Source organism: Colius striatus, chromosome 8 (assembly GCF_028858725.1).
Source record: "Colius striatus isolate bColStr4 chromosome 8, bColStr4.1.hap1, whole genome shotgun sequence".
NCBI lineage: Eukaryota > Metazoa > Chordata > Aves > Coliiformes > Coliidae > Colius > Colius striatus.
Window position 1 is genome coordinate 27,913,664 of NC_084766.1, and position 25,456 is coordinate 27,939,119.

General features: G+C 43.5%; 1 protein-coding gene across 2 annotated transcripts in view; it reads right to left on the reverse strand.

Annotated features, from left to right (window-relative positions):
- LOC104550109 (VPS10 domain-containing receptor SorCS1) overlaps positions 1 to 22,385 on the reverse strand; it is a 297,789-nt gene extending 275,404 nt beyond the window's left edge. Inside the window, exons 1-2 of one of the 2 annotated variants that reach the window (XM_062000965.1) lie at positions 21,979 to 22,385; positions 21,750 to 21,945 (exon numbers count right to left, since the gene is read on the reverse strand). In XM_062000965.1, coding sequence (XP_061856949.1) covers positions 21,750 to 21,945; positions 21,979 to 22,385 — 603 coding nt within the window. Of the gene's footprint in view, positions 1 to 21,749 lie in introns of both variants that reach the window. The other variant, XM_062000964.1, reaches the window with a different exon arrangement.
- Between the last annotated feature and the right edge of the window lie 3,071 nt (positions 22,386 to 25,456).

Genomic DNA, 25,456 nt, shown 5'->3' on the forward strand with positions numbered 1-25,456 from the left:
AGGGGACAAGGTCTGAAATGTAATGTTTTCTTCCAGAAAAGTGAGAGCAGGCATCAGGCAAAAGAACATCCCTGCGGAGTAGATAGCAAATGGAAACTGCAGGACAAGGGGTAATGGGCACAAGCTGGAACACAAAAAGTTCCATTTAAACATAAGGAAGATCTATTTTACTGTTGAGGCAAGGGAGCCCTGGCACAGGCTGCCCAGGGAGGGTGTGGAGGCTCCTCTGGAGGTCTTCAAAACCAGCCTGGATGCCTTCCTGTGTGACCTGATCTGGGTGGACCTGCTTTGGCAAGAGGGTTGGAATAGGTGGTCTCTTCCAATCCCTACCATTCTATGATTAATGTTCTCTCCAGATGAAGGAGCACTCATAGACAGTACCAGAGCAATCTAGCCAAAGACCATCTTTGCAGAAAACAGTCAGCACAGGAGCAAACAGGACAAAAGCCATGCCTTGCCTGGCACTTCAGGAACAAGTACTGTCTTGAGACAAACAGCAGGTCTGCCCTGCCTCAATATGAAAGTGTTGAGCACTTTGTAGCTGGTCTCAATGCTCCCTGTACTGTGTAGTACAGAACAAATGTAGGTGAAAAAGAATAAGGAAGACTAGTAGACCCATACAACCAGGACACATGCAGTATTCCTCATATCACAGGAATTTACATTTGCACAACTTATCCAGCTGTCCTTCAATAAGGCAGGCAACTTCACCATTAAATGCTGCACTAGAGAAATACACTCCTGGGAGTGCTGTGCACAATAACCTTACTAGTCTCTTCCCACTCCTACAGGCACTCAAGTTGTGAAACTTAACTATCCACATGAATCCATTGGCATGATCCCATGGCAGCCTCAACTACCCCATACCTTGCTGGGTTCCAGCTTTCTCTATTGCTCACAAAACAATCCTCATCCCTTCCTTTCACGGGAAGGGACAGGAGCAAGCCAGGACAGTGGAAGCAATTGCTTAGATGAGCTTCATGAAACTAACCACTGCAGAAATGGTCCTTATCTAATTCAGTGGTTACTTCCATAAATTAAAGTTAATGCTTCTTGCTGAGCTCTGCTCAAGCTGTCACGCTCAGAGAACAAATCAAAGGAGTAGAAGTAACATCCAAAGTGAGCCTTTGGAAAGAATTACATATGACTAGAATAGGTGCCCTGCCAATGAGCACTAGATCTCCCCCCTTTACCTTTGCATCTGTTTAGCAATGTATTTTAGCACATCACATTCTTTGAAGAGATTTAGATTCGTGGTTCCCATAGGAGGCAGCGCAAGGATTTTAATATGCATGTTACAATTCAGGAAACTGAGTCACCACAAGGCAAAAGGATTTTCTGGAAAACAGAGGAACCCTGCAGCAGAGCAGATAACAGATTTCCCAAGCTCTAGCTCAGACACACAAGCTCATAAAAAAGTCCTACCTCCTTTCTGCCTACAAGACAGCTCCCCCAAATTAAATACACACATATCTAGGTATGAAATCAAGTACAAATCCCTTGCTCTATAGAACTCAGAACTGAAATTAGCATGGGAGAAAGGAAGCCTTGAACTGCAAATGAACAGAAATCAAGGTGATGTGCAGCATATATTGGCAATGCTCACACGCCTGAGCCAAAGTTCTGATCCACATAGAAAATGGCTCTAAAATATTAACCACAGTCATTATGGAAAGCTCACTTCTGAAAATGTGTCTTATGGTTCATTTACCAAGAAAAAATTGATGCAGTTTTACTCAGTGTTAAAATTAATCTGTTTTTATCAGAGTTCATCAGAGAAAGGAAACTAATCCCACCTGCCCAGCTCTTCTGTTTTCAGAGGAGACTAACACAGAGGCAGTGGGTTTTAAATAACCCATTTATTTTGCTGAACATGGGATTCTATAGGTTTTTACTCATCTAGAGTGAAAAAAAAAACTTCCCAAGAGTGACCCCAACCACCTAGTCTAGACAAGCACAATGCCTACAAGGCTAAGTTCATCACCAGTGCTGACCCTGATCTGACTCAAATTGAGTACCAACGAGACAACTTCTTTTTAGGGAAAGTCAGTTCTCACAAGCCAGTCAAATCTGTGATATCTGGAAGGAATAAAGACAGCAGTAATATCCTACTGTACACTCAACATCTTCCACACACAGTTCCCAGAGCCACAGGTGACCCTCCAGCAACTTTATAAACCCTTTTACGCACGGAGTTCCCTCAAACTTCTCTCTAAGCTCTTGAACTCCTGCTCAAGAAAGAGACAGAACTTCTGAGATAAAGCTGTTGCATGTCCTCAAGTCAGAAAATGGTTTTCTGGGAAAAGAGAAAGACAGGAGGAATGTGAGGAGGCACAGCTCCCATATAAGTTACCAACCCCTGAGTGCAGAACTCAAGTCACACATCACTGAGCAGCTGGCATATCCCCATTGAAAAGGTCCAGGGTGGAGCTGAATGACTCCATTCACACCACAGGACAAGCTGGCTTCAAAGACTGAGCAGATCCTTCTAGATCCTGTCTTCTTCAGCCTCTTTTTGCATCCAGAAAGCATTAAAGTTTAGTAGCTGAACTGAGATATCATCACTCACTCTCTAGGCTTGAGTTCTCTTTAGATTGTTGCTATTGACAGCAAATCCTGGGGGAATTATTATTTTTTTTATTAGTATTATTATTTCCCTGTGCTGCATGCATAACAATAGCTCTCTAGATACAGCAAATAGATAGAAGCAAATGAATGGCACCATAACTGCCTCATGTCTTTCATTTAAAAGAGACTCTGATTTTAGTCCTTTTGTTCAGAAACAAATTTAACAAGAATATAGGAGCTGTGTCTTGGGGCTGAAATAAATCAGGTGAATAGCAGGAGAGGGAAGCTTGCTATGACTTCAAAGTACAATGAAACAATGATGGGACTTGGTGGAATAAGAAAACTAACGCTGAATTTAATACAAATGGCTCCATTGTTATCAAAGGTTCTATACAAACCCTAATGATAATTCAACTTTATTGTTCATTGGGGAGAAGGTAAATGGAGATCATTTAATGTTTTTTAATTAGCAAAATATTTCAACCTGACTACAATTTGCCTTCTGTGTGAAGGAACAGAAGTGGTGTCAATGGCAGGTTGCATCTAGCTGTGGTTCTGTGGGCAGACCTGCATTCTGCTTATGCATGCACTAAAGAGAACGGCTCAGTGGCAACAGGTGCTACCAACTGCAGTCTTGCCAAGAGTTCTGCATGGGTCTGTGTTGTCCTCACTTTGCATCATGGACAGGATTGCTGGAGCATTTTGTTTCTGATAATAGGACTGAGGTGGGAATAAGCACTTCTCCCACAAACCTTAAAATACTGTTTTCCTACTCCAAAGTGAACATTTCTGACATATAGAAAGTTAGAGGTACTTTGAATTGAACTAAAAGGCAGAACAAGTGCCAAGCCCTGTCTTCAAGTCTGTTCCTATCCTGAAAAGGCTGACAAGGAAAACCTAGCACCTCACTGGGAATGCAGCACAAAACACTATCCCAGATATTCAATTAAGATTATCCTTATTATTCCAGCTCAATCAGAGTCACACAAAAAAATCCAACCACAACATTAGACCTGCTCTATTAGACCTTTCTAATGGCAAAGAGTAACAGAAAGTCTTGAAACCCAAAGCCCAGATAAGAAACAAGACACAAATCAACCAATTTCTGCAAATGATTTCCAGATTAGTCCAAGAGTTCATGGCAGCAGAGCAGTTAACACACCCTGTAGTATCTGCAGAGCACAGTTCTACTAAGCTCTCCCAGCAGATGAGCAACTAGCACACTGGATATTGTGACCAAGGTATCGTGAGTAGCTGCACCATTGGATGCACTATGCTTTGGCCCATGCAAGTGCTATGACTTAACCTTGCTAAACTGACAGCTACATCACCTTCTGGTTTGTCATTTTCTTACACAGGTTGGTGATACCATTTGTCTTGTGGCACTAACAGCAGTGATGCTGGTGTAACAGGCAGAAGAAGGGACAATGGGGATACACACAAACATGTCAGGGACTCAACTACACTAGAACAAGCCAAACATCCTCAGTAAAGATTGCTAAAGAAAGGTATATCTAAGTAAAGATTTGTTTTCACATGTCATACAATAGAAATCATGCATAACATTCAAAAACCCTTTTGACCTCAAGGCCCATATTTGAACATCTTGTCAGAAGATCTAGCAACTCCAGTGAGAGATTTGTCCCTTCTACTCTCCAGAAGGATCTATGCAGTATGAAGACAGAAGGTCTCCTGCCAAAACACTGGCTAAAAAGAAGTTGCTTGTGGGTTAATGTGGGTGTTGGCAGAACTTCAAGAGAAGCAAGCCAAGCTGTGCTGCACTTTCACAAGTTAAAGAAGTCAAAGTGAAGGGAGGGGGAGGGGAGGAGAAAAAAAAAACAGTGGAAGAAAACACCTTTGAAAGAAGCTAAAGGCACTCAGCATCTGATAAGGGGGGGTTGCAATTCTTGGTCAGACTAAAGACTCACAGTCCCCCTCGAGATCATAGAATGGTAGTGTTGGAAGGGACCTTTAGAGATCATGTAGTCCAACCCACCCCTGCAGAAGCAAGTTCACCTAGATCAGGTCACACAGGAACACATCCTGGTACACTGCAGGATATCAAGCACCAGAGCTGCCTCTTGGTGCCTTTTATAATATACCAACCCATTTAAGATGAACCTTTTGCCACAGGCTGCCAACACCAGTTAAAAAATCCCAAAGCAGCAATGTCCTAGTGCAAGGTTCTGTGGGCAGATATGCAAAAGCTTCAGCTGGAAAAGTCTGAGGATTTGAATGATCTCACACTAGTACAACTGAAGAGGCAGGCACACATTATCACATCTGTGGTAACTTGTCCACATAAGGGCTCCTCATCTTGAATGAAAATTCAGTTTAAATGCCTGTCAGCATGAGCTAAAGTAAATACAGGTACACTTCAGGCAACTTGCTGCAAGCCAAGAACACATACAACACTGCCCCCTCCTCAGCTTAACAGTGACAGCTCCTCAGGTCTAAGCCTCAAATCTAAGCTAGGCTGCAAATGTTCTGCTGTGATGGCATTGCCAGCCTCAGGAGAGCTTGTTTTTAAGGCTGCATGCTAAAAAGGTAAAAATTCACCCCTTGAACTCCCCACTGAGACCAAGGTAAACTCTTGCCCATAGTAGCTTTGGCATAAAGACGCAGTAGGGTACAATGCCTCTGGTTTATGCTTATATCGTTCTCCTAAAAACATAAGCTATTAGGCTACATGCTTTCATAGTCCCCAATTATTTCCACTCCTTTCAGAGCCCAGACAGCAGCTCTCTAGCATAAGAACTTGTACCTCTACAAATAGAAAGGCCATTCCCTGCCAAATTCAAGAAGGTAAACAAAATACATCTCTCTGGCAAAAAGTCTCCACACCAATTTGTGCAATTACCTACATCCCTTAAGAGGGCCTTGTTCACATATTATAGGTCTGATTCTAAGCATTGAATTACAATTAAACCAGATGCATCAGACAAGATTTCTGGCTGGCTCATGTCAAACCACCACAGGTGGTGGCTGAGAGAGATGACTTTCATTCAGAGATGCTGAGAACAAATAGCACAGAGCATGTATGAAAAGTCACAGCATGGAAAACTACTGTTAGGTAAACTCCTCCATCTATATCCTACTCGCCAGCAACTGTCTCTGCCTGTTGACTATTAAGTTGTGGCTAGTAATGTTAATATCTGCCAATTTATCCCCTCTCAAGTTAGTCTGAGTCCTCCTCCAAGCTGTTTCACCAGTAACATCAGATTCACCTGTGTATAACCAGGCTTCATTGTTTTTATCCTTGCTCTTACCCTCTTTCTGCCCGTGTTACCAGCCAGTGGTTCTACAATTACTTAAGTCCAAAAGCCCAATAGCAAATCCACACTCTTCAAAAGTTCATGCTCTTTTTTTTTAATTAAACCAATCCAGCTCCCTGCATCTTGACTTGGAAAACATTGCTTGCTCTTTCATTTCTCAAGGCCATATCCCACAAACCATTTTCCAATATCATTGTACTACCTTACTCTATCAACAACTTCACTTTTTTGCTCCATTCCCTGGGTTTTCCAGGCAACATCTCAGCAAACCATTTTTTCTAGCCCTACCCTTCCCTATTTTACTCACTCTTCTCATTCTCCAGTTAGCATCTGGCATAACAGAGGCTTCTTACCTGCTTACGACACATCTCTTCACTGGTAGAACACATTTCATACCACAATGCTTCTCTTCAGTTGTCGAGGTCACCAAACATCAGGTTATTTCTAAAGCTTACTAACAACCACAGGTGAGCTTCTCTCCTAGAAAAGCTGTTTTTCAACAGACTACTTACAACTTCATACAGTCCCACAAAAGACTCTTACCTTTTTACTCTTTCCTTTTTTATCTCTTCCTCTTTAATCACTTATTCCTTCCACCTGGGAAGACAGGGAATTACAGCCAGCTGGGGCCCCAGCTCTTCCAGAGCTAATTTACCTCCTGAGGGAGTCCTTCAGCTTCCTGCAAATTGCTTGCTGCTGCCTCTCACCGCACCCTAAAAATCAATGCTCATCCCCTGTGTGCTTGTGTCTGTCTGTATCTTCTCTGTGATCATTACTTCATTTTTTCAGAGCTTAATTATCTAAATCACAAAAAAAGCTTTAATAGGCTGAACTGAGCAATCACATAATCGATACATTTGTGAACCTTGAGTTTCTAGGGCTTCTTGTTGCCTGTTCACACATTTAAGGAAGAAACCATTATCCAGTCTACCTCCTGCCTAAGAGAGAGAGACTGTTGCAATCAAGTTATCCCACTCCTACACAGAGCAATCCAGAGCATCCCTTGTATCTGCCTCTGCAATGGAGTGGCTGTATCTGCCTCCCAGGTCATGACTGACCGCAACTGTCAGTTCTTTGAGCCAGGAATCAAATATTTGTCTTTAAAGCATTTCAGTGCTGTAGAGGGAACAGGATTTGCAGTTATCAGGGAGAAGACATCGCTTTGTTCCAGGCTAAACAATGGCAATGATTAACCCCTCTTAGGAGGCTCCTGCTTGGGTGGAAATCACATACCTTAGGATGTCTGTTGTCTATCTACTTAGCAGTGAAAGGAGTTAAAAGAGAGAAAAACAGCTCTTTTGGTTTTCAAATGTTCCTCTTACAACTAATTCTCTCTTAGTCTCCTGGTTAGCCAAGAAATGGCCAACCTGCCACTCTTCTGACCTTGTGCAGAGCTGTCCTTAGTAACGTTGAGACTCTTTCAGGAGCCAAAAAGGAATATTTGATATTCAAGTTACCTTCACCTTAGAACAGACAATAAGGATCATTTTATAGAAAGCAAAAATTGCCAAGATTCATTTAAAAACCACTCTCCCAGTTACATTCTCCATCTGAATGTGTCAGAAGCCACAATTTCTGTTCTGTGAGGGATTCAGACAGGCTGATGTTTGGTTTCTGTCCCAAGAAGGAAAAGCAATACCATAAAATTTGCCATGAAAATTAGTATCCGTAAACATCTTTCTGCTGATAATCAATAGCACCAAAGCATTTCCTTTTGATAATGTCAAAACATTCAACATTGATGAAAAAATGTGTTCCAAGATGTTTTCAGATGTAGTTCCTGCCAATTGAGAGCTGTCAGTGATAAAATCCCCATCAGTACTGGCTCAGAAAGGAAAGCTTTGTGTTGCTTTTGAGACTACCCATTTACTTGCCTCCCTGCAGTGGCCTCACTGCCCAAAAAACTTGCTACCATCGGCAAAATTGTTGATGACATCCAACATGCAACTAAGGAGACATAGCAAAGAGGAGACAACTGGAAACAAAACCTCTCCAGGAGGGAGAAAGAATATAGATTGTTCATAGGGCCCATTCCCAGAAGGGAAGATGGAAGAGGGTGGAAAGGCAATGAACTTTTACACCTCCTGGGAATGAGGTTAAGTATTATGTAGGAGTCCATATACTCCACATGTTCTTATATACTCAATACAAAAGATATGTCCCTGATATGGCACTAATATCTTGTCACAATCTTGGTGCCAAACCAAAAGTCAACTGGGAATGTTTCTCACTACAGTTTTGACAGTATCAGAATGCACACAACTTTGATTGATATTTTAGTGTAGCAAATGTCATGGAAAATCACATATCCCCAAGAGATTTTCTTATTTTGTCTAAACTATATTTTCTAGTGGAATTTTTTTCCTACAACTAACTTTCCCCAAGTGGCTCTAATATTTGTGTTTAATGATTTGTGTGTCTCAGTGGCATTTTCAGTTTACTTGACGTCATCTGTCCTTTCTAAACTCAACACAGAAGGTGAATATTTAAGACTGTATGTCATCTATCTTCTTTTATCCTTATTGCCATACTGCATTCATTTCCCATACTTCATTATACCATGTACTTCTGTAATGCAGTGTTTTCATCTTCTAGCAGCTGCTACTGCAGAATATATTTTTGGATCATCTGAGTAGCTTGTTAGAAGGACAAATTTACCAATGGGTTAAAGTGTAATTCATAGCATATCATCCAAGTTCAGATGCCAACCACACAGTTCCATATATTTAAGAAGACATCTTTCTGAACTCTCTCCAGCAAAGATCTCTGTCTGTTTAATAATATAGTATGTCCTTATTAAAACAAAATGCTTTCTATATAGAGGATTAAGTACAGGTTTCCTGAGTGACATTTCATAATGAGATGCTGATTCCTTTGTACTATATTCTCCATTCCTCATGAAATTTCTCAAGCTATCTTTTTCCCCTACTTGCTCATAAAGGTTTGGTTCTCACCAAATTTCACCTTGTCAAACACAAGATTTCTCAGAAATGACTCCTTCTGCCTAATCTTGCAATACCTAAGCAATAGAAAGGAAGAGAGATAGATTCTCCTGACTGCCACAAAACAGTTCTTGGCTTCATCTATGTGAATCCCGATTTACATGAATAGAAAAGGAGTGCAGAGACAGACTCAACATTCCTCCTCAATTCTTTCATTCTGAGATGATGCCAAATGCAATGGAGAGATGGAAAGGATAGAGCAAGGCAGGCAATGAAATTCTCTTTGTGTGTGCCTGTTTCTTTCTCCTCTAGTATGACAGGAGCACCAGTGACTTCTTAACTCTTTTTGGAAGGATCTCTATAAAGTAGTTTGGGGTTTGTTTTCTTATTTCGTTTTAAAGCCATCACTCAGATACCTTGTGGAAAAGCCTGCCTTAAGATTTTGAACAGCACTGGAGAAAATCAGTGCTACTGTACCAAGCACACATTGATAGCAATTTTAAAAGGACACAAGCAGCCATCAAAGCATAGGCAGATAATGTAGAGCACAAACATTTCCTGGAAATATTTGCTATGTTAACATCACTTTCAAAATTCAAAGAAACATCAGAATATCTTTGCCTAACTCTGCTTTAAGAGAAAGGTGATGTTCATTTGTAGTGAACATACCAAGACAAGGCTGTTTCCTTGAGAAGGGCTTGAAAGAGACCAGCACCCAAACAGGACAGGAGAACAGCAGAAATCCATTCTAACTTGGGATAAAACTAAACAGAGAGATTGAAAAGCAAATGAGAAGCACCAGTAACACACATCTCCTCTCCCCAAGCCCATGCACAAATCAGACAAACCATCAGAATATTGTTTGCTCCGTTGGATATTGTGTGTCTGTATCTTGTGTGCACAGGAATATCATAAAGACAAGCTTTAGTGTTGTAATGAGTCCTGGATAGCAGCATCAATCATGTCCCCTAGATCCAGTTACACTTAAGCACAAAAATAAAATTGGAAGGATTATCAACCTCCTATTGCTGGGCTTCAGACAAGTGATGGTTAAAACTTTCACATGGAAGCTTCAATGTATTCCTCTCTGTGCAGAGGGTATTCCTGCTGGCAAGCAGCAAGGGGCTGTTAGCTGTGCAGCCACCCCTTGCTAACACCTGCAGCATCCCATTTAACTGCTGCCTTGGCCTGCCAGGGTAGCTGAGATGTCTGACAGCTGCACTGGCTTGTGGGCTGGCCTGCTCATCATGACAATTATTAGGGTTATGTTCACTTTTCATTACTAAACACATGACTTCCCTAGCCCTTCTGCATCAAGGGGAGGAGGCATCAGCACTTGCACACCTACACACGCAGTTATGTGTGACACTCTTCTCGTGTGTTTATTGTTTCTTCTCTTCTTTTTTTTTTTAAGTATCACATTCTGAACGTGTTGCTGTCTTAGCTGTCACTGCTTGTCACATTACAATAATGATCGCTGCTTTCAGAAGCCAGTTCAGGTTGTTTAATCATCGCTTCCCTCCAAGCTGTCCTTCAAAGTGTGGTCGCCAGGCAACAGCATCAACAGACAGGGCCGTGGGTGGCTGGTGAGGAGGAGGAGGAGGAGGATGGAGCACACCAGGGTTTGCAGGGAGGAAGAAGAAACTCACGTTCCCATGGGAGAGGGAGGCACGGGAGCTGTAGAGGTTATCTGATGGGACCTCAGCCTGCAGCATGATGAAAATAACAGGGATTTCTGTGATTGCAGAATCCTGTGTTTTGGTGGAGGAAGAAAAGTTGTCAGGACTATGGCCTATAGCAGATTAATGCAGAGATAGGTTCCTTGCTTCAGCTCTCATGGGTGTCCATGGTCCACCTCCCTCCATCATAGGTAAGTCGGTGGGTGCTGCCAGCCTGCCCAGCTCACAGGCACAGCCTGCAGTCAGAAACAGCGAGAATCAACCATATGTATTCCTTTCAGCAACTTTAAAATGAGCTGTTTGGAAGTAGATGAGAAGTTTATGAAGAAAAAAGGAAGATCACATGTCAACTTACAAAAGTTGAAAATAAAATGAAAGGCAACACTGAACTTGGAGCTTTTTGTCCAAAAGATGAGTGGAGAATGTTTTGGTTTTATTTGTTTTATTTTCCAGAAGATACACAATTAGTCATTTGTCATTTAAACAAACAGATACATATCTGCATCAGATTGTCATTACAATAGCCTAAATAGCTATTACTAAAATCGGGGGCTCTTCTGTAGAGATGCAAAGTCACTGAATCCAGGCTAAGTCCAGATCTACAGTCTTATCTCTAGTGCAGGCTTTGTTTTCCTTAACCTATTGAGGCACATCACCAATGAAGTGGAGGACGGGTAGTGTAGTCACTTCCATGGTGGAATCCTCAGCCAGAACACCATCAGAGAAATATCCTCAAAACTCCTCTAACTAGTGGCATTTCACTACAGACATATGCATTTTGCTATTAAGTGTAATGCACTTGCTGTTTTGCTGGTGTGTCTTTTATTTACACGTTTATCCTTTTCTGTTAAAAAAATCTATTAAGTTTCAAGTAATCAAAGATCTGATTTGCAGATAATCATTTCCAACATTTGATTTTGTTTCCAATAATGATCAATTTAAAGCTTTTACCTTTAATCTATAGTAATGCTTTTTTTTTTTCTTGGAAACCTGAACTGAAACTCAGCAGAAAGCAAATTTGTATTTCCACAACATATTCTTTGGCATACAGAGCTTGATTTTCATCACAAGTATAATTTTTACACCAGGAAAAAAAAATATGTTTACACTTACACATAGGTAAATTCTTCAAAATATAAAGTCCTTGAATATTCATTTGAACATCAGTGGAATACACTTCTGCTAGGTTTGTTTTTAGAGTACATTCAGGGAAATGTACTGGCAGCACTCTTGGCCGAGGTAGGGAACATTAAGCTGTTTCTAAAGGTTTATATTCACCCAGTCACACACACACACAGAAAGAGATCACATGACCCTTCATTTACTGAAAATATATCTTGGATTTAAAATAACTCTTCCATGCAAAGTCTCTTCCAAATGATTAAATGTGGTCCATTCCCACGTTACTGAGGAATTTCTCACCGATTTCTGAATCAAGAACTTTGTGATTACTTCACACACACAAAAAAAAGTGCACCTGAGAAACTCACATATTGAAACATATTGAGCAAGGACAATTTATTAAGAGAAAAACAAGCCTACAGTTGTTACATAAAATATTTCACTTGAATTGTTTTCTCAACCTTAAATGTAGTGGAGGAGGTGAGAATGAGGGAGGAAGAGAAACACTTGGGGGAAGACATGGGATGTCTCTGATGGGTTATTTAAATAGCCCTAGATTTTCTTAAGAACCTTTCACTTCCTCCTGAAGACATGCATGGAATGATCTGCAAGAGCTCATAGCACTGCTGTCCTTAAATAATCCCTAGCAAAGGTGATATAAAACCTCATGTAAACAGGACGCGAGCACTGACATTGAGTTGGGACCCAGTAAGGGATAATGAGTTTCCCAGGAGTAGTTCTATACTCTCCACCCTTCCATGCCTTGTAGGCATGTTTGCCTTGAAATGCCAACTACTAATCATGCCCTTCTGTCTCTTCTCCTTCGTCTCTTCATTTAACATTTTTGTGCAAAGTACAGAAGACTCTGTAAATGAGCTCTTAGGTTCCAAAAGGCAAGAAGCAATACACAGAGCATGGGAGACATATTCCTGGCAAACTTAAAAGTGTCTTGATGAATGAATTTCAGACATGCTCTCTGAACATCAGCAGTATCTTTATGTACTAGCTGCAATTCAATATCTTTGCCAGCCCAGACAGTTCAAGAGTATCTTCTCTACCTTGATGTTTCTGCATTAGGGGATACAATGCTGGAGGTGGGGGGAAAGCTGAGAGTTTTGTGGGTTTTAAGGGGAATGGGGTTTATTATTGTTGGTTTTTTAATGAGAGCCATCTCTTTCTGGGTGAACGTGAGTGGTGTTTGCTGTTATCATGTAATTTGCTGGCTTACATGCATTTTGTGACGTCCTCATCCTGCCCTGAGGTTCCTCACAGCACACTATGGGTCAATCCCTTCATCATGGCCAAGCCACTCACTTGAGGTGAGCTTTGTCTCCTCTGGGCTATCTCTGAGTTTTCCCTCCATAAAAAGAGAAATCACAAGGCTTGTGATTCCTTTCACCTTCCTGCCCCTGCAGAAGCAGTTCTGCCCCTAACCACAGCACAGGCAGAAAGAACTGGAGACCCTGCCCCAGCACGGGCCGCTCATGGTGGGGATATTTGGCATCAACATCCTTCTATAGCAGCAGAAATAGATCCAACTTCCCACCTTCTTCCCCTACAGTGCCTAAACCACCACCTCTTTTCTCAGCCTTCTCCTCCCTGCTTGCCCCATGTCAGGGACACCTCAGAACAGCCTGCCCAGGGCATGTCCCTGGCATGGTAGCATACAGGAGAGAAATTCAGAGGCAGCTTTGTGCCTCAGTATGCTATCAAAGGAGAACATCACTCCTCTATTTAGGGACACTATGTGAGGTTAAATTCAGTTATTGGAGACCCTCTAAAAGAAAGGAATTTTAGGACATATCCTAAAATAACCTGTTCCTTCTCAAAGTACTTTCCTTTTATGTTCCCCAAGGAGAGAAAGTGTGGTACTAAGTAAAAGTGTTATTGTGTTACCAGCACTGAGAATTAGGGACTAAGCACTCTCGTGTTAACTGTTGTTTGATTTAAGAGACAGCCAAAAAACTGCAAGCGGCACAAAAATCATTTTACTGCATCAACTTTTATATGCATTTAAAATTCCAAAATAATTAGTCTATCACCCAGTGCTGCCATTTGAATTGGAATCAGGGCCCATTTTCATTTAGCATAGAAATGTCAATTAGAGCTGCGGGAGCCATTGATTTTTTTGGTTTGCTGGCCAGATATATAAAAAGAAAAAAAAAAGAGAGAAAAGAAGCGCCTTGTATCAGTCTGATGATTTCTTTTCCCCTCCTCCTAGGAAATGAAAACCTAAATGTAGCTTTGGTTCTGGATGAACAGGATCCAGTACTTCCAGATACAATCCAGTATCTTCCTTCTGAGGAAAGGCTGCGGGAACTGAGGCTGTTTAGTCTGGAGAAGAGGAGACTGAGGGGGTATTACAAATACCTAAATGGGGGGTGTCAGGAGGCTGGGACATCCCTTTGTTCTATTCTAGCTAGCAACAGGACAAGGGGTAATGGGATGAAGCTGGAACACAAAAAGTTCTATTTAAACATAAGAAAAACCTATTTCAGTGTTCAGGTGAGGGAGCCCTGGCACAGGCTGCCCAGAGAGGTAGTGGAGGCTCCTTCCTTGGAGATCTTCAAGACTGACCTGGACATGTTCCTATGTGACCCGATCTAGGTGGACTGCAGGGGGGTTGGACTAGATGATCTCTAAAGGTCCCTTCCAATCCCTACCATTCTATGATTCTATAAGTACATACAGCTTTTATGATAATATCAGGTGCCCAAATATAGGCAAATACACTTTGAGAAGCTCTACCAGTCCCTGGTCTGGGCATCAGGTAAGACCCGCAGGATGCCCTTGCCCTATGAAGCAGCAGCTAGAAGCAATACTACCTCAAATGTCACTAGATGCCTCTGTGTGAGACACTGAATCAAGGTTTTTGAATCACTGGATCACTTTTAGATATAGAATAAAAGAACTAGAAATCCATTTTTAAAATGTCACCTTGAAACAAAACAGTGAAAAAAAATGTTAAACTTTCACAATTTTGGCTTGTTTGGGGCTTTTTCTCAGGGGCCTTGGGAAATCAACATGAACCTATGAAATGCTCTGGCCAGGCTACAGCATTTTTTCCCAGAGGAAGGAGGTCTTTGATGGGGCAGTTTCCCTGCCCTCGCTGGAGCTCTGTACAACGTCACAGTTGTATTCAGTTTGGTGTAGTAAAAAAGGCCCAGAGGATGTGAGAATGTCCAAAGCCAGTGCTAATCTTGCAGCCCTTTGTATGTAAAGCCATATCACAATAAAATAGGTCAGAATGGTCTCTAACCTCTCCAGAATGAGTTGAGGACTTCTGACCTCCTTGCTTCCCCCTCTGGATGGACCTCTTCATGATTGCCAGGTCAGGGAAATACAAAAGTCTTATTTGAAGTCAGGAGGAAAGGGAGAAAGCCCTTTTCTATTATGAAGCACGGTATTAAGAAGATTGAAAGCTATAACTCTACTGCTTTATACAGTTTATGGCCTCTCAATATGGTATGAATGCCAGTTGCAACTGTCAGAGCTCTTCCATTATTCTACTTAATCTCCCCTCATGATAGGATTTGCATATCCTACCTGTCAGTCTGGTGGAAGATCCTCACCATGTCCAAAACTCTTTCACAGTGACCAGATTCACACAATGACAAGCCTTTCTCCTAGTCCTCACAGACTCTCTTTCACCCACTGCTTGCAGGTTATGCTTATTAACAGTTTCCCACGTATCTTATTTCATATTCTGTATATGAAAAGCCTATGTTTCACCTAGGCAAGAAATATATCTAGAGATGGACTGCCACACAGAAGAAATACTATGGCCATTGACTCATTTTCTCCAAACACATTCAAAGAAAAAAAAAACACCCCTAAAAACCATCAAAGCCTTCTGGTTAAAGAAATAAAGCCCTACTCAGTTAAAGGAAAATTTCCAGTGCTTTCTCACTGAAGGCTTGTTTTTAAAGGAGGCTTCATTTCTAGCATGGATGTGAAGTATTTTATGACCTACACAAAAGTAAATCTAGTTCAGAAGACCAAAATTTGAAACAATGGACTTTTAGCAATAATTTCATTTGACTTGATTTTTTTATTGGTGTAAGTCTCCTCCTTTTTTTCCTCACTTTTTAATCATCCTTTCTTAAATACATTCTCATTAGCTGTAGCAAGAGATTAGCCTGAAATAGTCTCAGCATCTGGTACATAACACTTTTAATACATTTATAGATAGTTGTAATATGAAAGCAACAAATACTACATCTCACAGAAGTATTTTGATAGAGGCATCCTCTTCAGATTAATATTTTTGGGCACCTGTTCACTTCTTTAAAAGTCCTCTTTTAAAATAATGCAATTGCCATGGGAGCAATGAACTATCTCAGTGTCACACAACATTACAACAGCCACCTCACAGCATGATGCTGGAAGATTCTCATTCATCCCTGGTTTTACATTGGAGCCTCAGCTCTGCCAGCAAGTGAAGAACAGAGGGTACCAACTACAGCCTGTTGCATGAACACAGCTTCTGTGCAAAAAAAGTCTCAGAGTGAGAACATGTGAAGAGTGACATTTTGATTGTGATTCCCCATTCTGGTCTGAACAGAATAATACTGGCAATTTAAGATACTTGCCATGCCTTTACTTGCTCACTAGTAAAGGGGAATACATTTGTTATCATCTGCATGGAACCGTGTTCATCAAAAGCAAAATGCTGACTTGAATTTGAGCTCTTGAGAACCTGACTCCTAGAAATTCACAGTTCACTTTCCACATCCTGTCTTACAAGCAGTTAGAGAGAGAATAGTGCTTGCTTGACTTAGCAAACCAGAGGCTGAAAGGGAATATGATCACTGCCTGTAAAACAATTCCAGGGGAAGTGCGTGCCAGGGAAGGAAAACAACTTTAATTAAAAGACACATGCACAAATGAAAGAAAAAAAATCATCTAAATTGCCCAATGGCAATGTTAGAATAGAAATCAGACAGAAGTTTCGAACAGCCAGAAGAAGGCTTGTAACTGCTATCCAGAAAGGAGAAAGTACTGTGTCCAGTTCTGGGCTCCTAAGCTCAAGAGGGACAGAGAGCTTCTGGAGAGTCCAGCACAGGGCCACCAAGATGATCAGGGGACTGCAACATCTTTCATACGAGGAAAGGCTGCGGGAACTGGGGCTGTTTAGTCTGGAGAAGAGGAGACTGAGGGGGGATCTTATTAACATTTACAAATATCTAAATGGGGGGTGTCAGGAGGCTGGGACATCCCTTTGTTCTATTGTAGCTAGCAACAGAACAAGGGGTAATGGGATGAAGCTGGAACACAAAAAGTTCCATTTAAACATAAGAAAAAACTACTTCACTGTGAGGGTGAGGGAGCCGTGGCACAGGCTGCCCAGAGGGGTTGTGGAGTCTCTTTCCTTGGAGGTCTTCAAGACCCGCCTCGACATGTTCCTATGCGACCTGATCTAGGTGGACTGCAAGGGGTTTGGACTAGATGATCTCTAAAGGTTCCTTCCAACCCTACCATTCTATGATTCTATGATTCTAAGGCACTAAGAGGATGTGTTGAAAGAAACCAAACTGGTTTTAAGGTGCAGTTGGATCGGGTTATGGCTGTAGGATGTAGTACCTGCTGCAGCCCTGTGCCATTTTTGAAGTTCGTAATTTATAAAGTAGGTTTGAATGCTTCAACTGAAAATCCAAGGAGTTATGCACAGTTATTTTGTCCGGGGGAAAATGCAGTGCACTACAAATGTATAGGTGCATTGTCAGTCTGCCTTACCTGTGTCCAGTTTGTCCTGCCCGTAACATCAAGTAAAATTTGCAAATAATTCCTAATGTAGAGTCTCATCTTGCCTAAAAGCCCTCCCATAACAGACCTAACTCTTCTCCTGTGTGCCAGTGTAATCACCTGACAACAGCAATGATAACCTTGCAGGCTTTATCCAGCACTGGACTCACCAGCTGTATTGATTTTCTGCTGTGGAGAGAATATAAAACCTGTCTGGTGATTATTGTTTTGCATCTGGTCCAAATTCCATCTCCATCAGTCTGTTGAGGATCTTCCGTTGTGGAGGACCTATGCTCAGCTTTGTCTTTCCAGCCATTTAAATCACAGAAGTTTGAACCAGCTCTTGAAAGGCACTGTGACCATGTAAAAGCCAGTCCTCAGGTGTACAGCAGAACACATGATCAAATTCTTTGCAGATCTTTGAGATCTACACCAATATCCAGCCCAGGAGAGCACTCTGTCTAGAGCAAGGAAAAGTAGACTGCCTTATTATGTGAAAGTGAAACCCATGCTGCACTCCTTCACAGCATCACCTTATAGCATCAGGGCTCTTGCTTGGACTTCCTTACCTTCTGACCTCCAATTTTTTTGCCGTTTCTCCAGAGTACTTTCAAAGGAACAAGTAAGGCACTAATCTCATTCCAAGCCAGACAGAAGGAGGCTTCATTTCCTGTAAACGCTGAGAACCATCCATATCCCAGGTCTTATAATGGACAACTCCTAGAGATTTGTTTCTCCATTAAAGAAAAGTTCCTCTTTTATCTTCACACACCAGTCTCTGCTAGCTGTTTTCTCCTAGTCTCCTAGCTAGTCTCCTAGCACAGCATTAAGGGAGCTATGGGGACTCTACATCTACCGTGTTTGGATACACCACATTAGGAAGCACATTTGATGTCTGACGTCTCTGGACACTAAGCAACCTGCCAACTTCCACACCAAGGATGGTATTTCTCAGTGCTGCAAAAAGGCAGGAGATTTCACTTGTGTGTCTTGTAGCAGAGATTTGAGAAATATTTTATCTCATAGGATCTTTTACTTTGGTTTCTAGAGACACCAGTGGAAAGGCTCTCAGGATGTATCAATGCAAATAAATTAACCAATGCCAGGACCCAATCACAGTCTCAACCTACACTCTCACTATACTATCAAAATGATCAAAGGCAGGGTGCTGGCATGGTCCAGTTAACACCTTCCTGAATCAGTCCCAGACAGCCTGAGACTTAGCACAAGCAGAAGACCATCTCCAGCACCCAACTTAGCTGCAGCCACTCTTGTCTGTTTTGCAGACTGACTCAGGATTGTGGAGACGCCAGAGAGCCTCCTCTCCCCTGGAGTCTGAGAAAGCCTGAGGACCACCTGTACTTTAATGCAACACTGGATACACCCCTGGTTTCATTCTTATAGGTCACCTGACTATCCAGGCTCCTTAAACTTATGCTGTCCTCTGGGGAGCGCCTGCTGACTCCATTGGTGAAAAGCCAAGGTAGACGAGAGGGACTACGAACAATGTGAAGTGTATCCCTACAGATGTGAGCTGGGCACACTCTAAATTTCTGGATACTGATATTGTGTTGGAAGGTAAACTGTCCAGGGAGTACCTAAAGTCACTGATGGACCAAAATAATCCTTCATGTAAAATAATTTCTGTTGGTGGAGTTATACCTGCATGACTTGAAGCACTATTTATTATTCTTTTTGTACCTGTGGCCAAGCATACAGCAAGCATATCCACAGAGCAGAATGCCATCAGCTAGATCATGCTCACAGTCAACATGGAATTACAGCCAAGCCTGAAAGAAGCTACAAGAACAATCTCTATAGAAATCGGGAGTCCTTTCAGGTGTCCCTTCTCCATTGGAAGTACTTCAATTGTAACAAAACCACTGCCAAAACAAGGGTATAGGGAACTACACTGAGGCTGTCAGTGTCAAGTACATTGCAATAGAACAACTTAGTGCTGACAACACTTCAATTTTCCAGCTTTTCCATCTAAAGAGAGTTCAAATGGTTTGAGCTCTATTTTTGGATTTTTCCTGTACTTACATAGATGCTGCAAACTATGATGATATTCATAGTACCCCTGTGCCCGTGTGAAAGGTAAAAGCTGTTGCATCCCTCTGCTACGGCAGGGAAACGCAGGCAGGAAGCTGGCAGCTACCACTGTTGGAGTGTGGCCAGGGCACCCGGGTTACACAGCATCCCTTGCAAGCAGCACCACGGGATCCTCTGCGACATTCATGCAGGCAGAGCTACATACATTGTACCCTAAAGGAAGCATTTCACCCCGGCCACTTCCCAGACCCAGTATCTTCACAGATAACAAACCAAAACCTCCATGCAGAGAAACTGTGTCGATGCCACTTTGGGCTACCTACTGAGCACACATCGTTGCTTCAGCCAAGGCTGGAGAAGCCTGTCATGCATCCCTATCCTTCTGGGGCCCAGCTTCACTTACTGTTTTAAGGGGGATGCAATTACAGAACAAGGTAACAGAGCACTGCCAGAGCTACCCACAGCAAGGTGGGAGTATAATCTCCCCACACACAATGCAACCCATGGCTCTTTGGGAAGGACAGTACCAAAACAATTCCTCATAGCTCCCTGAAAACATTTGTATACTAAGACACTTAGAAAGTTAACTGGTCCCTGGCATTAATAGTCCATACCACCACAATAAGCAGAAACATATATACATGTATATGTACACCTAAGCACACGGATAATAAACCACATATGTAACAATACATGCATATAAATACACATGTACAGATGAAATATCATTGCAGTGGTAGACCAGGAAAACCGATGCCTGCTGGATGACTTTTTATATCAGAAGCTTCTTCTTAGCAAATGGGTCAGTTTGAACCAGTGTCAGCCTCAATTCAATTTGTATGAACAGACCTGAGCTCCTACAAGGCAGCTTCTGTTCGCATAATGATGTAAGAGACAGTCTAGCTGAGTTGTGAAGAAAGGGGAAAGTCCTTCAAAATGGAGATGACAAGTATTCCTCTGTCAATTAATTGATTAAAAGGCTCCTGATGAGACCATAAAACCATGTCCTAATTAACTAGGGCTGAACCCCACAGTGAGGTTCTCATGACTTCCGCTGTAGTTCTAAATTGGGTGGCTGTAATATATCTCAATACAATCTATACCAAAAGGAATTCATCATAATTAGGCCAATTATTTCAAAATGTTACCAGGCTCCTAGTACTAAAAGCTGAAATGGAGGCCCAGGTTTTGTGTCAAGCAGCCAAAAACCTTCCGACATTACAGCTGCAGACACCTTAGAGGAGAAGAGCCCGAGTCCCTCTTTCTCCTGGGAAGTTGTATGGGCAACGACCATGTAGTGCCGGCATCCTTCTTATTAGCATTCTGCTTGCTGTCTCTAAGAGGCAAAGTGACAGAAGTTGGAGCATTCAGACATACAGTTCCCCCCCACACACTTCTGCTAGTCAACAAGCAGAGTTAATGGCAGGCAGAAAGCACGCCAGGCAACTAACTTTGCCTTCCCCAGGCCTCAGCCCTTTGGCTCCAGGCTACCTCTGCAGCAGAGGATGGAGGGGTACAGGGCTCAAGTTACCTTGGTAACTTTGATGCCACTACTACAGCCTGGAAAGCAGTCACCTACTTCTCTGGCTGGTTTTGTTGTGCTGATATTTCAGAGAAAAGGTCCAGATTACAAACAAGAGACAAGAACTGTCTCATTTTAAGACCTTGATGACAAAAGAGGCAAAAGGCAGCTTTATCCCCTGTGCAGAGGCACCTTGGCATCCTGAAGCCTTCCAGCATCAACCCATCAGCGGGGCCTGAGGACAAGCCCTTGGGCTGACATAAGTCCCCAGGGCTGGGAGGAGGAGAAGCAGCACCAAAAAGGCTTTCCCAGGCCTTGCTCCCAGCTGAGCCTCCCAGACTCCCAGTGGGGGAGGAAAGGCAAGGTGTAAGGACAGTTTCCCCCACTCCCAGACCCATCCTTCCCCTAACCGCCGAGGGCGACGGCCACAGTTTATCCCTCTCTGCCTCCGGGATGAGGGGAAAAGGAGGCTGGAAGTAGCTGCGCTCTGGTTTATCCCTGTCTGTCTCCGGAGTGAAGGAAAGGGGGTTGAAGGGGGCTGTGCCCAGCGAGGCGGACGGTGGAAAGTTAGGGGCTTTTTTGCTCTAGAAGAATGGCCCTTTTGAAGCACTTCTGCCCCACTGCACACTGCTAAGCGAAGCCAATCCCCAGCGCCCGGAGGCGCAATGCCCACCCTCAGAGAAGAAAAACACAGCACCCTCCATCTCCTATCCCATCCCCCCCCCCTCCCTTCCCCCCCCCCCCCAAAAAAAGCAAAGAGATAAAAAAAGAAGAAAAATGAAAAGGAGAAGGAGGAGAAAGGCATGCCCCGCAGCCCGCCGGCCCCCGCGGCGGCGATACTCACGCTGCTGTTGTGCCCGGACCAGTGCACCATGGCCTGGTTGTGCGCCGAGTCGCCGGCCAGCGCGAAGGTGGTGCTGCCCAGCCGCAGCTCCTCCAGCCCGAAGCGGGCGGCGCCGGCCGCCCCCGGCTCCCGCCCCGCCGCGCCCCGCGGGCTCCGGCCCCGCCGCCGCCGCACCCGGGCTCGGCCACGGCCACGGCTCCAGCCCGGCCGGTCGCCCGCCGCCGGGGACCCTTGGCCCCGGAGAGGCTGCTCCTCGGTGGGAGCCGGCGTCGGTGCCGCTTTCTCGGCGTCCCTCGTCAATCGCCGGGTCTCCCAGCCGCTGAACTTCGTCTCCCCGGGAGCAGGGGCGAGGGTCGCTTGCAGCCCGGCATCCTCCTCCGTTTCTGTCCCGGCCCCTTGCCCTCTCTCACCTCCCTTCTCCCCCGGGAACCTCCTCTGCTCCTTTGCTCCGCCGTCGGTCCTCAAATGCATTAATAATCCTCCCTGCTGCGGATGTTGCTGCTGCGGCTTCACCTGGGAATGGCAGGATCTGCAAGTTATTTCTGCACCGGTAAAGCCAAAAGTGAAGAGGAAAAGCCATGTCCAGTACAGGAGAGCAACGTGCCAGGCTGGGTACCAGCCAGCAACTTTTTCCATCGCTGCTGACTGCTGATGAGTGCGAGGAAGAAAAAGCAGGAGCGAGAGAGCAGAGCAGGGTGCTACCGATTCACCCGCCGCGGGGTAAACACAGCGACAACTCCATAAAGTTTCAGACTCTGCTGTATTAGATGCAGCCGGGAGCTAGGGGAGATTACTTTCTCCCCCCTTCTTTTTTTTTCCCTTGTTTTCTTTTCCTTCTTTAATACTTTTTCCTCTTTTTTTCTTATTCTTTTTTCTTTTTCTTTTTTTTTCCTTTTTTCTTTTTTCCCCCCCCCCCAAGACTGGAGTCGCTGATCGGGCTTTTGATGGAAAGCAAAGCCACAACCACACGGGGGAGGAGCTGAATTGAAATCAGAGAGAGAGAGGGAGAGAGAGAGGAGCAAATCCCGGCTGGTGATTTCTCCCGGCTGCCTCTGTGGAAGTCACAGCTCGCTCCTCTCCCGCTCGCTCTCTCTCTGCTCGCTCTCACTTCGCCGCTTCTGCATCACACTCCTCCCGCAGCAGCTCCGCATGTGTTTCGTGAGCGATTGGTTGCTCACTCCCCGACTCAGTCTCTCTCTCCCACACCGCCCCTCCCCCCACCTCCAAGAAGGACTTACCCCAACTTTTAAACTCAAATCATCCAATCCTTTCCTCCCCTGTTCTTCCCATCAGCTCGACCCCCTAAAACTGCTCCCCAACATACTGAAACCACTGCACACGGACTGGAAGCAAACATGCAAAGTGAAGGAGCAATGCAGCCATATAAAAATACATACATATGTATACAGTCTTTCCAGAGGAAATATTTTGATTAATTAAGTGGCCTTGAATATCTAAGCAAGCTCTGAAATGACTGAAGTTGCTGGGAATAGGCACCTAGGCTTGATTTCAGGAGAGGGAATGTCACATTTTTACCCCTCCGTTCCCTCCTCCACCTTTGCTTCACTGTACCATCATTTACAGTAGCTGCCAATGTTTAGATAAATCACTGAGGCATGGCAGAGATGTACTCACATAAATGCTGATGGAGACAGGGACAAGGTTTTGGAAATGAAATGACAGCAGTTGGTGGCAAAAGAGAGGGAGAGAGATTCCCTACCACTGGTTTATCAGCAGAAAAAAGAAAACCCTGCTTTCTGCTCTGTCTCTCACATTTTTCAGGACCAGCAATTTCTCTCCCAGAAGCTGAGCAGCTCTCTCACTAGATCTCCTTCCCAGGGAGTGGTCACCAGTGGAGGGGCCAGAGGAGATCACCCAACCCTGGTTGCAGAGGTAGGTGTCTGCTGGCCACAGAAGCTGCTGGTCCCTTACTGTAGGCAGCATGGTTGGCCACTGCCCCTGCAGCAGGGCAGGGGCCTGAGCTTTAACAGGTACTTGCAGATGCCCATGCACTTGAAGACCAGAAGGAATTAAAGCCTTTCCACTGGAATTTTATTCCATCCTTATTTGCTTGCTGTCACTCGTTCCCATTTGATTTCCAGGAGCTTATTTTTTTAAGGTTTTTAATGTTTCTTTCCTGACCTGGTAGACTTTATTGTATTTTTTTTGGCAGGACATTTCAGAAAGAGATTTACAGATTTGTTCCACATTCTTCCAGAGATTTCACTCAAATGCTTGCTGGTGGCACGTCTTCAGATATTAGCACAAGACCACAGCCGAAGGGAGACTCACAGTAATTGAGGCTGGGCATAACTTCATGCTGCTTACAACGATGATGGATTGTCTGCAGTGTAACCACCAGACCTCAGCTAAATCTACTGTAAACCAATTAACTGCATACCTGTTTCCATATCTCCCAGCTAAACCGTTTCTGTTAGTTACAGCCTGTTGGTAATAATAATTAACACTTTGCACTTAACTCCTTTCCTTTACTAAGCCCAAAGCTCCTCACAAAGGCCAGTGAATTTTACTGGTATGCAAACTCAGGGGGAAACTGAGTCTGTGCTCAGCAAAGAAGCAAGACTTGGATATGGAGCTACCTCATTAACCTAATCCTTTGTCATCTTCTATACAATAGATGTACCAGATGGATCTATCTTAAAGGATGCAAGAGCGACATCTTCCTAGGACAAGCTTCCTGAAGAGGCTTTAAAAAGGGACAAAATTCAAGGAGATAAGCAGGCGAGACAGAAAAAAACTTGGAAGACAGAAATTAGTAAGAGATCAGAGGATATTTCTCCTGAGACTGTAATAGAGATTTGCATGCCAATGGGTGGCTAAGGCTAATGAGAGAAACAATCTAGCTGTCTCATTTAGGCAGATGATTGTGTCTGGATTGTGATGAGTGACCAGTGAGTGATATGGATATGCCTAGTAGAACACACCTTATAAAATATGAATATGCTACACCTGCAGAGCCCTTCAGCAAATGCAGACAAGAGTCAGTCATGGAGAGAAAATACTAGATTCAACCTGAGGACCACAGATACATTTTCTAACGTAACCTTTGCTGTGGGTGCATATAAAACAGAGATGTACAGTGTGTTTTTCCTGATCCACGTTGCCTTTAATCACCAGTTCACGTGATTCCAGCATCAGAAACTGTACCTGATCCCTTATGTTTAACAGCCACATATGAACTTGCCTTCCCTAAATTTGTCTAGCAGTTATTTATATTCTTGATGTCTGAGGTATGCTGTAGTGGTCAATTTTACAATCTGATTATGTATGCTTTGAATACTCATGGTCTGCATTTATCCTTGAGAGACATTTTAAATCGCCATAATCTAATCTTGTTGCCAGCCGTCTTTCTGCCACAAATGATGTGATGATTGAGCTATCAGAGATAACAAGCCAGAGTCTTTGGCACAAAAGAATAATCCCCTGTCTTTTGAGGATAGCTTTCTGACTTGGGAGCTACAGTAAGCCTCTATGCTATCATTGGAGAGAGAATGAATCCATATACTCAGACAAAAGGAAGCACTGGTGTGTAGTGACTGAACACCATGCCTGTGACACAAGAAAGGAAAGGCTGTACTTGTGGGTATCCTGACTTGAGGTTACACCTGATCTGATGTTTCAATAGCACAGAGTACACCACATGCCCAGCTCCAGCCTCTGGTGAGAATGTGTTTTCCATCAGAGCT